The 15,854-nt window shown below is 41.0% G+C and overlaps 1 protein-coding gene across 7 annotated transcripts in view; it reads right to left on the minus strand.

Moving 5' to 3' along the window:
• The window catches only part of ndrg4 (NDRG family member 4), a 54,527-nt gene that overhangs the window by 26,496 nt on the left and 12,177 nt on the right, over positions 1 to 15,854 (minus strand). For 3 of the 7 annotated variants that reach the window (XM_029434291.1, XM_029434289.1, XM_029434292.1), the window contains 2 exons: positions 6,275 to 6,365; positions 3,350 to 3,511 (listed from right to left, as the gene is read on the minus strand). In XM_029434291.1, the coding sequence (XP_029290151.1) occupies positions 3,350 to 3,511; positions 6,275 to 6,365 (253 nt within the window). The remainder of the gene's footprint in view (positions 1 to 3,349; positions 3,512 to 6,274; positions 6,366 to 15,854) is intronic. The other 4 variants (XM_029434290.1, XM_029434293.1, XM_029434294.1 and 1 more) reach the window with 2 other exon arrangements.

The raw sequence follows: 15,854 nt of genomic DNA on the forward strand, positions 1-15,854 counted from the left end.
GCAGTACACTGTATCATGTTCAACTGTTTCTTAACATGCATGTATATTATACATTACATTTTGAATTAATATCTCCCTTTAAAGGCACAAAAAGCCAAGACTTTGGTAAAACTGTACTGTATGCATTTGAACTAATTTAAAGGAATTATAGTAATTAGATTATGTACGGAAGCCATGTGATGTTAAGATGTTGATGTGTTTTTCTTTTACTATAAAGTATGTATGATTTTTATCTTCTTTGGTACTGCAGGTCAGAGTTTATGTAATATCTGCTACATTGTGTAAAAAACAGCATTGATGCAATTTGCAATACATTTCTTAACATTTTGTAATAAAGTATTACATTATCCAGTAGTTATTACAAAATATGGGATTGTGAATTTTTTTTAAATGAAAATGTAATAATATATGCATTATGTAATAACCCACCAAAATGGATCTCTTTATCTGTACATGTTATATTGTTAAGAAGGTTTAGGAATACAGTGACACTTGTAGTTTTGGCCAATAAAAACTAATCTACTGAATTTATTGTATCTTTTAAAAGCATAATTTTAACACATCCATATGTTATTGCCAAATGCACTTATTATTCCAGTGTGTCTCATATGTCTCAGACTTTAAAGACCATCTACTTAAGTGCCTGTGGGAGACTGTAGACAGCAGTAAACATGGGGAAGATGATGTTTTTTAAACACAGGATGAGAGAGAGTACAGCAACCAGATTCCCCCCACAGCGAGGCACCAGCACAGTGGCGAGGGAAGTCAAGAATCCCTGCGAGCCAGTCTGACTCCATGACTGCCAAAATAGATAAAGAAATTCAGAGACACTGATTGATGACAAGCTGGCTCCAGAACAAGTGACAGCTGTGTTAGTGCCATGCAAATCTTTCCAGTGTTTGAACCCAATGAATTTTATATCAGGACAAATATTTCTGGGATAAAAATCTTGACGAAAATATTTATTATCTTGCAGTGCTCACTTTTTTAGGAATCTGGTCTTGACTTTCATTTAAAAGATATGTATTGACATAAAACAGGTTCAAATGACACATTTGACCTCATTTGTCATATGTAACAGTGAAGGTCCCCTGGTCATAACCTGTGTTATTTCAGCACATGTCATTAAGAGCTCATTCCTGCTCTGCTGCCTTTGTAAAGCTTGGAGCAGGAACATCTGCAAATCTGGACAAATAAATGAAGGACATGCATAGACACCATCAGAACTGTCAGACAGATGTGTTTCACTCTACTTCCTTGTAAACATGCACAAGTAGATATTATCATTTATTATATTATTTCTGAAAGAAAATATGACAGGATTAAAGATGGATACTGTACATATACAAAGGGAAAAGGAATAGTGGTGGATTAAGGTGGGGGGAAAAGTCACATTTTAAGTTATTAGCAGTGCTGAGTGTGAATGTAAGGGCAGGAGTGAACAAAGTCAGATCAGGGAAACACCTAAAGAGAGAGAAAAATGTCACTAAAAACAACAGGACCTGAAGCTGCCCTTTATGACCAACACGGCGACGTCAAATAATATTGAATGAGGTGTTAACGTCTCTGATATACTCCTGTATCAACACTTGAGCATGAAGAAATCCAATAAACTGATTTCAACAGAAAGGGCAACTTCAGCCCCTGTGGATTTCATGCAAATGGTTCATTGTTTTCAGAGGGAAAATATTAGTGATGACAGGATGGTGGTCGGACCAGCAGGTGGCACTCTTCTCTTTCTTATAGCTCCCACTCCGTAAGCAGAGCACTCAGTTCTCTACTGTAGGTGTTGACTACATGAAATGTGTGGTTTGTATCTTTTTGGAAAAATGTTTCCTATTTTATTTTAGTGAAGGTCTCTGAGAGATTATCCATTGAAATGAATGCATAAAGAAAGTGTGAGTCCTCCTGAGTCTGCCCATGTGATCCAACTGGCTGTGTGTTGTGTAATGCGTAGAGAAGTGTGTTGTGAAGATGTGTGGGAGCTAGTTTTATTGTGTTTCTTCCTTCTCTGATCTCAGAGTCTCTCTGACTGGAGGCTGGTTTTCGTGAATGTAGATTTTGGCCTAGATTTTGGGCTTTTCAAAAGGATCTCTCTGTTGAAAAGCAGGATTACTGCAGCACTACATTCTGCAGGTCCAGGAGGATCAGACATCCAGAGGGAAAAACAAGCACAAGTAGCGTCAACCATTTCAACAGGAAACTGGTGGATAGCTTGTGCTGCTAATATAAAGCTTACCAAAGATGTGTGACGATGTATAGAGGATGCTGTTAAGTGTTTAGTATTGCTGAATTTGTTTTATTTAATCCAAATCCCATTCCCCTTGTATACACTGTAAACTGCACAAATCCCTTCATGTAATTCCTGCTATCGTCCACTATATCTCTGGTGGAATAATGATGATATTATTATTTGGTCAGTACAATGTAGATGCAGTCTTTTGTTGTTAAAGAATGTTAAACAACAGTCCAACAGTTAACACAATTCGATACATTTCCTCAAGTACTCTACTTCAGAACAATTTGGAAATATCTACACTTAACAATTGACATTTAATGCTACATTTGTTCCTTGCTTGTAGCCTACTACATTTCAGAGGGAACCATAAGACTATACTTTTTAATACATTACATTTATTGAACAACTATAGTAACTATACAGATTAAAATGTATAAACAAATACATAATCAGCCTACAAAATGTGCATTGTTAAAGATAAACCCAGTTGATAAAGTATGTGCAATTAGATTATTATTGGCCAGCCACAACATAAGAATGTTAATGTAAGTAATAATAATGAATTAAAAGAATATTGTTCTGCTGAATAAGGAATGTACTTTAAGTATGCGTTATTGATAGTATTTTTCAATGCAGGACTTTAACTTGAAATTGTTTTTTTTTTTGTTTTTTTACAGTGTATTGTTATTTTTACTTGAGTAAATGATTGATTCTTCTTGACTCCTACTTCCTGCACTGCAAGTCCCAGTTATCCTATTAGAACAGAATAACACGTCTTCTTAATGTTTTAATCGATTGAGCTCTGTGCAGGATGTTATCTACTAGTGGTTACCAGCAGTTACCATCAACCATGTTGGGGTAGAAACGACTAAATAACAACTTGGTGCAGGTCCTCCAAACATCTAAGAGGGAATGATAGAATTGAAAACATCCGATTTGATTTTATAAACTGGCAAATCAATTTCTTGTGATTTTTCCTTCATGGTTTAGTTTTATATTATGACATCAACGGTCAGTTTTCTGCTGTTCATTTCTCTAAGCTGTGTTCCGTGTGTTTCAGTGTGCTGGCAGTCCGATGTTTCTGCTTTTTCTGCTTGTCCTGGTAGTTACCAGGAGGACCCCACTGGCCCGACTGCGGGTCTGGCGGAGCCAGTGGCGTGCGATGACATGCCAGCGGTGAGTGGGGCGGCTTGGGGGAGGGGGGTGGTTAAGAGGCACGGCAGGGCTGGCGGGGCACGGTAACCCCCCCGATGCCTCCTCTCCTTTATCCTGCTGTGTTGTGAAACAACAAACACAAGGTGGTTATTGGGTAACAACCGGGAAGACAGAGCAGCAACATTCAGTAAACATAAACATGTGATGCATTTCATCATCAGTCCGTTTATGAAGGTCTTAGACATGTTCTTAGTGGTCCTCTAAACCTTTAAAAAGGTCCAGTGTGTAGGATTTAGGCGGATCTTTTAGCAGAAATGGAATATAATATCATAACTATGTTTTCATTAGTGTATAAATCACCTGAAACTAAGAATGGTTGTGTTTTCGTCAGTTTAGAAGTTAGTCCTTCATATCTACATAGGAAGTAATAATAATAATAATAATAATAATAATAATAATACATTTTATTTGTAAAGCGCCTTTCATAGCTAAAAGCAATCTCAAGGTGCTAGAAGTGAAGTGGGTCCTCCATGTTGCACCGCCATGTTTCTACACTAGCCAAGAGCGGACAAACCAAACTCTGGCTCGAGAGAGGGTCTTTTGTGTTTTCACATTACCTGAGGGCCACCGCAGATTCTCTACACATTTAGAGAGTGCCGGGCTACACTTTGTTATATTGAGCATAACACAGCTTAAAAAAACCTCCTGACATCTTGAAGCTTCAAATTTCAGCAAATAAAAAGTTGTAGTTTTTAACCATCAGGACAGCTCTGTTATGCCTGTATGCACTGAATGCAGCATGACTTCCAGTGAGTCATACCAGAGTTTCTATTTGTGCCAGGAGGTAATCACTCAGTAACAACACCAGAGATACAGACTCTAAATGAGCTGGGAGAGGGGAAGTGCAGGACATAAAACTGCAAGTGTTTCTCTGCTGAAGTCGTCTTCGAGAGAACGATAAAACTAGCGTCTCAACACGCAAACATGTAACTGGATCGATGCGACAGCAGTCAGTAGTCTCGATTATTTACAAGCAGCAAGTCGTAATGAGCAGGCCTAATGACCTTTTGCTAGATGAGCTGATCAATTGTAGAATTAATTGTTCGTATTGATGCACAGCATATAGTATTTACTTCTATTAAGCTACGGAGTTAAAAAAAAAAACCTGAGCGACTGTATCTCCAGGATGCAATGTTCCATTTCTGACACACTGGCCAAGTGAGTCATGGCTAACATGTTTAGTCACATGGATTCCTCCAGCAGAAATAAGAGATTTGTCAGGAGCAGAATAATACTCCTCTCTTTTTTATGGTTTGTTCAATATGTTGTATTCATTCTATTCTGGGCGGTAATGATTTTGCTGCCTGTTTACTTTCCACATAAGAAATCACCCAAATGTTATCAGCCGATTAAATGGCCGTTATCAGTGGTTATCAGCCTCAGAGATGTGGGTCAGAAGGGGCCTGCTACACCAACTAGTAGGTTTTGTCATCGATTCACACGTTTGATCACTGAAAGTAGAAATAAAAGAAGACGAATCTGACCTCTAGTGACCGTAGTAATTATGACAGGAGCATTGGCAGAAGTCAGGTGACGTATTATAAAGAGTGAGAAACTCCATAAGGGGTTGACGTCAGGGGCGATGGATGGGACACAAAAAACAGGACTTTCACACAAAACACTGGGGTTCTGCTGATGGGAAATAGAACCCTTCGACGGGAGCCAGAACTTATGGCTCTGTTCCTTTCCAAGAGCCATAACTTTTATGCTCCACTGCTCCTCCCCCACCTCTCTCACTGTCTCTGTCTTTCTGCTTGTGTGTGTGTGTGTGTGTGTGTGTGTGTGTGTGTGTGTGTGTGTGTGTGTGTGTGTGTGTGTGTGTGTGTGTGTGTATGTGTGTTGCAGCTCTTCCACCACCAATCTGAGAATAACGATAACAAAGAACGGCTCTCAAGTACGACTCTGTTCCCTTCATTCATACCAAAGAGCCATTCAAAAGACTCAATTCCTAACGTGAAATCACTACGGGCGTTCCATGTAAACCAACAAATCTTTGTGTTCACAACGTTAAGTTTCACGTTTACATAGCTATGGTTCCATAGTAGTTGTGTTTGTGTTCAAAACCTTACGTTTCATTCACTTTTACGTGTTGTTGTTAAGTTTCACTTCTACAACATTGTATGTGTAGTTTGGCTCTTCTGAGGCATTAGAGTAGTAACAATAACCACTGATAACTCCCATTTAATCGGCTGACAACATAAGACACAGGTGCAAAAACAGCCCTTGCATAATTGAGCCATTCAGATCTCCCATTTATTTCTTTTACTTCTCCCCTTCTCCATTCACACAGCTTGTAAGAGTTTTAATCAACTCACCTCACTAAGAAATGGCTGTTTGAAAAGTTTATGGAGAAAATGAGCCATTTCAGGCAATAATCTTGCCCATTTATGTCACTTTTCTGTAAAGATGTCTCCACCATTTCCATAATTTCTGCAATGAGTGGCTCTCAAACATTCAAGAGCTCCTGATTCAGCCACAACCTGTTGCTTAGGTAATGGATAAGTGGACTGGAACAAGTGGCCTTTATGTAACTACCCACTGCCTATCCTCTGTTCTGTTTCGCTTCTATCTTTGTTCTCCACCTCTCTCTCTCATCTTAAATGAGCTTTTATCTTTTCATAGTGTTGTTATCTTTAGCGAGTCATGGTTGGATGAATTTCATTCATATCGTCCTCCGCTGGTAAACAAGCACATTGTCTAATTATAAGCCATCACAGCCAATGAGCACAAAGATCTGAGTGGTTTATCCTGCACACACTAATCAGCATGTGAGCACCGTACAGGAGGCTTAACACACGTAAATAAAGCAGGTGGACTGACCATGTCCGAGTCAGCTCCTCGCTGCTCCGGCAGCAGGGGCTTCTCCTCCGTAAACTGCTGCTCTTTCATCCCCGCCATTCTGGACAGCAACCTGCAATCACCATGGCAACATGCACACACATACATTAAAGGTTACGCTAGTGTTCCATCATGCAGAATACTGTATGTGTTGGACCTGAATAAAACAAAATGAACCGGCATTTGCATTGCTAGCAGTGTGTTACATGGTGATGGCAGTTCAGTTTCAGTCAAATGGAATGAAACAGTCCTTCATGGAGTCATTTCACAAATCCACATTGTTGATATATGGAAGGACTCAGATCACTGATTGGAAATGGAGGAGATGGAATCAAGATGGGATTTAGTTTCCCTGTAAACCTGCCCTGATTTACTGTAACATTTATTAGTGAAAGAAAGAAAAAAACGTACAAAGCAACAGTAGATATCAGAATTTATTGAAAAGGAACTTAAAACATTGTGATGCATACCCAGTGATGCTTCACATTCGAGAGATAAATCCTTTTCTAAATGAAATGAGATCTGTGTTGTGTGCATCTTTAAGGTATTAACCATTTGAATTTTTTTAACATAAGCATTCTCAAACCTGCATTGCTTACATCCATGTTCACATGCTAGCAATCGTCTTCTTTGGTGACACAATGCTGTGTTTCTTGGCACATTACTGCCACTTATAGGTTACTAGGTAAGAAACTATTGACACGTGTACGTTTGTGCATGTTTTTTTCTTGTGCGAGTGCATGAGACAAGCAACAGTGACTCATAAAAACATTATTCCCTTCCTCCACACCTTTAATTGTGCTGGAATTTGTACATTTTGTGTTAGGACTTACAGTACAGTGAATAAAGAAACTACAGTGCTGAATTGAGTTTGATCCACCAAACAAGGAAGCACTAATGCAGGACAGTTGTACAATTGCATCTGTTTTCAGCATGTCACACCATATGTACTGTATAAACAAATTACCCTCTCACTCTCCATTGAATTCTCAAAATGACACAGTTAAGATGATGTTATGCTCTAGTTTGCAGGATAACAAAGACACACTTAAAATTAAAGTGGACGTATATGCTTGCTGACCTAGATTAGATGGAAGTTCACCGACTACTGCCCTGACTGAGGCTGTATTAGCGTCATATTAAACTAGCCTTGTGTGTTTGAGTGCACACACACACACACACACACACACACACACACACACACACACACACACACACACACACACACACACACACACACCCATTTAACACTATATCTGACTGAGGTACTGTTGGCCTAAATACTCATATTAAAACTGGCAGATTGATAATATTTCTAGTTTTTTTAACATAAAATTATATTCTCCACGTTTCCTCATTTAATATGAAGTTAGAGAGATGGATGGAAGTAATGATGTAACTGACCTAAATCTGTCAGAGCTTGCAACACCTTCACATTGGTATCAACACACAACACCTCTGTGTCCCTTCTGTCTCGTTCCACCCTTACCTCTCTCTTCCACCTCATTTGCCCTCCACTGTTGTCTCTCCTCTCTCTGGCAGTCGATCAGCACAATCTGTGTTTTTATCTGACACCCTCAAAGAGACAAAGCCCAGAGGCCATTTACAGTCACTCCCAGCAACTGATGAAGTGTTTGTTTGTGTTTGTGACCCTACAGTGTCAGAGCCACTACTAACTAGAACAAATCCCCATGAGAAAATTGTCCACAACAGGCATGTGAAGTAAAACTCTGCCTGTCAAAGCTAATGTGACGACTTTCAGAGCAGATCAGATGGAGTTGGCCAAAGCCTTTATGTCCAAATGAACTGCATTTCACAATAGTGCAAATAGCTCTAAAGTAGAAAATACTCAATTCAACCTGTGAGTTTAAATATATAATATAAAATATTCAAACCTTGTTTTTCTCCTCTCTTCTTGCTTCTTCTCCTTCCCCTCTCTCTGCCTCCTCCCTCACTATCTCACTCCCATTGTGACTAGTTTATTAAATGGGTGAGTGTGACCTTTTTGAAGCCACTGGAAGGAGCCACGAGGAGTATTAATATGAGAACAGGGACCAAATACCAGCACCTCGCTTCCTCCTGCTCCTTAACTTTAAAGCTGCCTGTCATCACTTTACTTCTTTATAACGACTTCACTATTGCTTCATCTTTTTACATAATAACACAGAGTGAAATGTTTATTTTAGATGTTTTTTTATTTTGTAATTCAGAATGACACCACACTAAATAACCCTTTTCACAGTTGATTTACCAACACTTGATATCCTCTCCGGAAACCATCATCTTACCGCGGTGGAGAGGTTTGTGTGTCCCTATGAACCTGAGAGCTGTGTTGTCTGGAGCCTAGTGCTCCTGGTAGGGTCTCCCAAGGCAAATTGGTCTCAGGCGAGGGGCCGGACTAAGATTGGTTCAAAACGACTTCATGAAAAAAATACTCACAAGTCCCCGGCTGAGCGCCGCTACGTTGGAGTTCACGCCGGTGTACGAGAGGGTCGCCTCCCTACACATTCGGGTTATTGGGGGGAAAGCTCTGACTGTTGCTTGTGCCTATGCCCCAAACAGCAGTTTGGAGTATTCAGCCTTCTTGGAGACCCTGAATGGAGCCCTACAGGGGGCTCCAGTAGGGGACTCCGTACTATTGCTGGGAGACTTTAACGCGCATGTGGGAAACGATGGACACCTGGAGAGGCGTGATTGGGACGAACGGCCTCCCTGATATAAACCTGAACGGTCGTTTGTTGTTGGACTTCTGTTCACCTTATACTGTATGTGCTTCCTTTAGGCAATATTATAAGGAACCACTCTATAAACTTTCATTGTTATGCGGATGATGCCCAATTATATCTATCAATTAAACCAGATGAAACCAATCAATTAGCGAAACTTCAAGCATGCCTTAAGGACATACAAACTTGGATGTCCTGCAACAATTTGATGTTAAACACAGACACAACTGAAGTTACTGTACTTGGCCCTAAACATCCCCGAATTGCATTTTCTAATGACATAGTAACTCTGGATGGCATTAGTTTGACCTCCAGCACCACCGTAAGGAAGCTCGGCATTATCTTTGATTAGGATACGTCGTTTAACTCCCACATAAAACAAATCTGCCTTCTTTCATCTACGTAACATTGCAAAAATAAGACACATCCTCTCTCAAAATGATGCAGAAAAACTAGTCCATGCATTTGTTACTTCAAGGCTGGATTACTGCAACTCATTGTTATCAGGTTGTCCCAAAAAATCCTTTAAGACTCTTCAGTTGATCCAAAATGCTGTGGCACGTGTATTGACAAGAACTAGGAAACCGGATCATATTACTCCTGTATTAGCTGCTCTGCACTGGCTCCTGGTAAAATCCAGAATATCATATAAAATCCTTCTTCTGACCTACAAAGCAATTAATGGTCAGGCTCCAGCTTATCTTGATCTCATAGTACCTTATAAACCAACTAGAGCATTGCTTTCCCAGAATTCAGGGTTACTTGAGTATCTAAAAGTACAATGGGAGCCAGAGTCTTCAGCTATCAAGCTCCTCTCCAGTAGAACCAGCTTCCAGTTTGTGTTTGGGAGGCAGACACCCTCTCCACATTTAAGAGCAGGCTAAAGACTTTCCTTTTTGATAAAGCTTATAGTCAGGGCTGGCTCAGGCTTGCCTTAGGCCAGCCCGTAGTTATGCTGCTATAGGCTTAGACTGCCGGGGGACTTACACCTCTCTCCTCTCTCTCTCTCTCCTCCTCTCTCCTCTCCTCCCTCTCCCCTCTTGTCCCTCTCTATCTGTATGCATTTATGTAAATGTGTTACTAACTCAGCATCCGGGGCATCATCCCCGGAGTTTCTGTATCTCTCATCTGGCAGGTTGCCCCTGATTAAAGGTTAGGTCTAGATCATGAATCGTGGATGCACCTGGTGCCCTGGTCCTGCTGGTCACCCACGTTTATTTATATTTATTATTTTTATAATTAATATATTTATTTAGAGGCACCGGGAAGCTTATTTTGACATCCTCCTGAATCCATATTTTTCATATACGATCACATCATCAGTTCAGTCACATGGTTGTTGTATTTTTACTATGTTGTTTATCCTGTATACACGTCATCTATTACACGTCTGGCCTGAGTGAGGGATCCCTCCTGCGGTGCGAGGGTCTAAGTACAGAGGGTGTCGTATCCTGTACAGTCTGTAAAGCCCAGTGAGACAAATGTGTAATTTGTGATAATGGGCTATATAAATACATTTGATTTGATTTGATTTGATACATTGTTAACATAAAAGTATTTATTAGAGCAGATGTAAAGTTATAAGTTAAAACATTGCTGGCTTCATAATTTACTCATAAACAGCCACTCAGAGTAAGAGAATAAATGTGTTATTTCCACTAGGCGTGTCTGCTGCTCTTGTCTTGGCATTATCTGCTGTTAAATCTCTGCTAGTCTCTCTGTCTCTCCTTTTTGTTTCTCTGTTTTCCTTATGCCCTACTCCGTCTTCCAGCATCTCATCCCTTCTACTCCGTGTGTTTTGACATTTTTCTCTTTCACTTCAATTCTCATCCCATCCTCCCATCTCTGTCTTTTCTCTTTCCTCATTCCACCCCGTCTCACCCCTCTCTTTCTCACCATCTCTATTCACTTCGACATGCTTATGTAAGACAGCTGGTTGGGAAATCAATTATCATTGCATTACACCGTTATATTTGGCCTCATGACGCCACTGCAGCCGGTGGAAAGATACCGATGCTGTCCTTTTCTACTTTGCATCTATCTATGGTGAAGTTATTGTTGAACAGGCGAACAGGCTGTATCCTTTGGACTCTTTGCAAGCACCTCTTGTCCCCAATATCATTGATGCTCCGTAGATGTGTACCAATGATGTTCTGGATAGTTTTATTCACCCTGATGTTCTATTGCTCCTCTGTAAAAGTTAACAAGAACTTGGCTGGGAAATGTTGCCTTCTTATATTTCTCAAAGCAATACAGTCGTTTTTGTCGTCGATGGCGTTATGTGACGACCATGTCAGGTTGTGTGTGATGCTGAGTCCTAGTTACTTAAAACTGTTCACTCACTTTACCACAGCTCCAATGTTGTAGACAGGCGTGTGTGTCTTCTCCTCTATTTTTAAACACTCAAGTTCCTTGGCTGTGCTGAGTCTAAGAAGTAAATTGTACTCTGAGCGCCACTATGCAAGATTGTTGACTGGCTGGGATGTTGTTTCTGATATGCTGGAGAACCAGTTTCTCAAAGCACTTCATCAGAATAGGGGGGGATTGCCACAGGGCGGTAGACATTGAGACTAGACACTGAAGATTGTTTAGGTACAGAGACGATAGTCGCTGTCTTGAAGCATTTGGGAAAATTCTGGCATGTGTGGCTGTTTGGCCGAAAGATTTTGTGGTCTGTGATTATCTCAAGATCCGCTGCACTTAATCCAGTCTTCGTTTTGCCTTTTCCGATGTTGATGAGTGAATTTCTGTTATAATTGTAATCAAATTTATGGGCATTTGGATGCCGTCGCCGCTGAAGGAATAGTACTAGTAGCAGTACTATATATATATATATATATATATATATATATATATATATATATATACTAGTAGTTGTGTGTGGTAAAAAGAGATTGGAAGATTATAAACTGCTGATGCAACACACTTTAGAAATGTTAGAAGAGCAACGTTAGAAGCAGTGCCATGTCAATATCTTCATTATCCTAGTATCCTAATAATTCTGCAGCTTCACATTGGTGATACAGAGGCCAGTACTCAGGCTACCGGTGAGTCCAGTCCGTTTCCCTCAGGCCAGAGGTCACTCACAAGGGAAAAACAGGAACACTATCACTTCAAACTTAAAACACACAGGGCCACGGCTGTGGCGGCTCGGATCAATAGAAATTCTGACGATCACGTGGGGAGTCGGGACAGTCCCTTTCCCCAGGGATCAGACCCCGGAGCCGGGGTAGATCTGGCTAATCCTGGCAGCAGTGGGAGCTAAGTGAGGGTGCGAGTCGTTTTCTAATTTCTGCCACTTTGGATTTAATCCAAAAGAAGTATCAATTTTGCAGGATTCATTGATGTATTGTCGACAAGCCTGTCAGAGCAGATGTATTTATTCTTTCTCGATACTGAAGTCAGACTGGAGCTACAGTGACTCACTATCGCCTCTAGAGGAGCAAGTGGTATTACAGACTGGACGGAGTGCAGCTAGCTGTTAGCATGCTAACTTCAGTAGATATCTCTGCAACACAACACAGAGACGTCTTTAACATAACGTCAACACTGTTACCTCTTCACACTCTGTTCATAATGTTAGTTCATTTGAATGTTTTAAATTAAAGTTCTGGCTCATCTTACACATTGAACCCTTAAGACTGAGACATACTCTGTACGCTGTGTCATCCTGCTACGTCTGAAGGTTAAAGTGTCTGCAGCTATTTAAAACAGCCACACTTTAAGGTGGGATTGAAAACCTAATGGAAATGGGAGGAAATACAATGAATAGGGATATGGATGTACTGTAGTTGGTAAAGAATAACAAAATAGACCTTGACAGTGAAGTTCAGATCCTGCCTCCCCTACTGACACCTTTAGTGTTTAATGTGTAACATTATTCTGGTTGTTAAATTCAACGCTTTTTGGGAGTTTGGGAGTGTATACAGTAATTCAAATTAATTTCACCTCCTCCGTACAGTGTTGTGTATGTAAAGCCATTGAGTTGAACAGAGCGGCATGTGGCCGTCACAGTACACTCTCAAAAGTAGAGAGCCCAACTTCAAAGCCTCTCTTCATGCCCCAACCAACTGTGGCCAGGCAGCACAAGTGTCAGTGGGTGAGGAGTTATTTACAGGCCAGTTTTCTATGTCCTCTCTTTCATGAAGGAACACTGCCAAAAAATAGTGTTTTCTCTCTCAACAAGTGGGCTTTTCTTTTGTTTGCTTTTACAGCAGTTTGTTGAGGAGAACAAAATGGACCTGTCCTCTTTTTTTCTCTCCCTCCTTTGCTCCCTTTCTTTTTAGTTCTGCCCAGACAGGGTTGCTATGACAACAAAGCTAAGTCCCATTGAGTGTAAATCTGGCTCACCTTCTCCACTTCTTTTTATTTTTACGATACACATTATTTTCCCACCATCTTTTGAGAACAACATGTCAAAAAGACACATCTTCTTCTGCTTCTTAATGTCACATCAGCAATCACATTTCTTTCTCTTCTTTTCATAGTGAGTTATTTATAAAGCAGCAAAGGCAGATTGCATGACAGTATGAATACTATCATTGAACTGTCATATTTTAAATCATAGAATTAGCATTATTGCTCCCCCTCCTTGCTCTCCTGCTCTAAATGACACATAACGTCCTATTTTGTTCTCCATTCACACAGCAAAAAACACCTCACAGTGGCACCCTAGTAACCTTTTCTTTTTGCCTTTCTTTGTTTTTTTTCCTTCTCCTCCTCCAGTTCATTTAGGATTATGAGAATGCATTTTTATTGTCTTTCGTTAGTACTCTAATCTTCTGTTCTTTTCAGATGAAGGCAGGACAGATTAAAGGTATGTTCACAATGATCAGCACTGTGACAGTGCAGTGATCCCCACACCCAAAGCAACCTTTATACATGTCATCACTTTCAATAATATGAGTGATAGTCATATTCTCCACTTTAATCATGAATGATCATGTTGTTTTTCTTCTGGTTATGAGAGATCATTTTGAATATTTCAAATTTCAAATTTCAAATTTCAAAAACGTTGCTGCCCTTACACTGTTCCACGCCATTATCAAAATATAACTTCAAATCTGATGGCACATAACTCGTTTTAGTTTTTTGGAGTAAACAACACATTTCACACAAAGAGTCTTGTGGCTGGCTCATCAAGCTAAAAAAAAAAAAAAAAAAAATATTGCTGCGAGTCAATAGAATACAGTTAAACATTGCAAAGTGTGACATATAGTTCTGTTAAAATGTATGTATTACTGTATGACAGATAACCTGAATATATCTAACCTCACCTCAAATAACTTGGTATTAAATATATAAAGAATAAAATAAAAGCTTTTAGTGAACTACAACCTATATAAAATCACAACATTAGCATATTCCATGCAGAAATAAAGAACATTTTTCAGTGATCTGGTGTGCTCTGATAAGCAGTGTGTCATGGACTGTATAGAAGCAATATACTTTTGAGTTGTGCTGGAATACATACATTATTTACACCAATACCAAATTAATTTAAATGAAAATTATATAATTATAAAATTGAAAACATTATTTTAAATTCTACATTGATTGATGTTTTGGCCACTTGGGGACATCAGAATAGGCTGAAAACACATTATAGATACAGTTTGTAATCACACGGCTAATGCCAAAATCACACCAGAGCAGCTGCGACCAGTGGCTATTCCATGTTCAGCGAGTTGTGGCCAAACTAAAAGTTTGGGATAGTTTAACTTTTGCTGGCAAATTGCGGCTTAAGAATATCCGCAGTCTATTATTAAACGGTCTCTTCAGGAAACCATCACCTTACCGTGGTAGAGAGGTTTGTGTGTCCCTATGATCCTGAGAGCTGTGTTGTCTGGAGCCTTGTGCTCCTGGTAGGGTCTTCCAAGGCAAATTGGTCTCAGGCGAGGGGCCAGACTAAGAATGGTTCAAAACGACCTCATGAAAAAAGGGAAAGAGAAGGAGAGACCCTGCCCGGAGGAAGCCCAGGTCCCCCGTCTGGAGCGAGGCCCATAGGGAGGGCCCGACAGCGAGCGCCTGGTGGCCGTGTTTGACACGGAGCCCGGCCGGTCGGTCAGAAGCTACGTGGTGCCTCCCATCCATCCATCCTGTGGGCCCACCACTCACAGGAAGAACCGCTGGGGTCGGGTGCGGTGTCACACGGGTGGCAGTGATGGTCAGGGACCTCGACGGACCAGACCCGGCAGCAAAGGCTGGCTCTGGGGATGTGGAACGTCACCTCTCTGTGGGGGAAAGAGTGCGGGAGGTGGAGCGCTACCAGTTGGATCTGGTGGGGCTTACGCACAGTCTTGGCTCTGGAACCGTACTCCTGGATAGGGGTTGGGGTATATTCTTCTCCGGAGTTGCCCAACGTGTGAGGCGTTGGGCGGGTGTGGGGATACTCACAAGCCCCCGGCTGAGCGCCGCTACGTTGGAGTTCACCCCAGTGGACAAGAGGGTCGCCTCCCTACGCCTTCGGGTTATGGGGGGGGAAAACTCTGACTGTTGTTTGTGCCTATGCCCCAAACAGCAGTTCGGAGTATTCGGCCTTCTTGGAGACCCTGAATGGAGCCCTGCAGGGTGCTCCAGTAGGGGACTCCGTAGTCTTGCTGGGAGACTTTAACGCGCACGTGGGAAACGATGGAGACACCTGGAGAGGCGTGATTGGGCGGAACGGCCTCCCTGATCTAAACCCGAACGGTCGTTTGTTGTTGGACTTCTGTGCTAGTCATGGAATGGCCATAACAAACACCATGTTCGACCATTAGGATGCTCATAAGTGTACGTGGTGCCAGAGCACCCTAGGCCAAAGGTCAATGATCAATTTTGTGATCGTATCATCTGAT

This window comes from Cottoperca gobio, chromosome 6, assembly GCF_900634415.1.
Source record: "Cottoperca gobio chromosome 6, fCotGob3.1, whole genome shotgun sequence".
Taxonomy (NCBI): domain Eukaryota; kingdom Metazoa; phylum Chordata; class Actinopteri; order Perciformes; family Bovichtidae; genus Cottoperca; species Cottoperca gobio.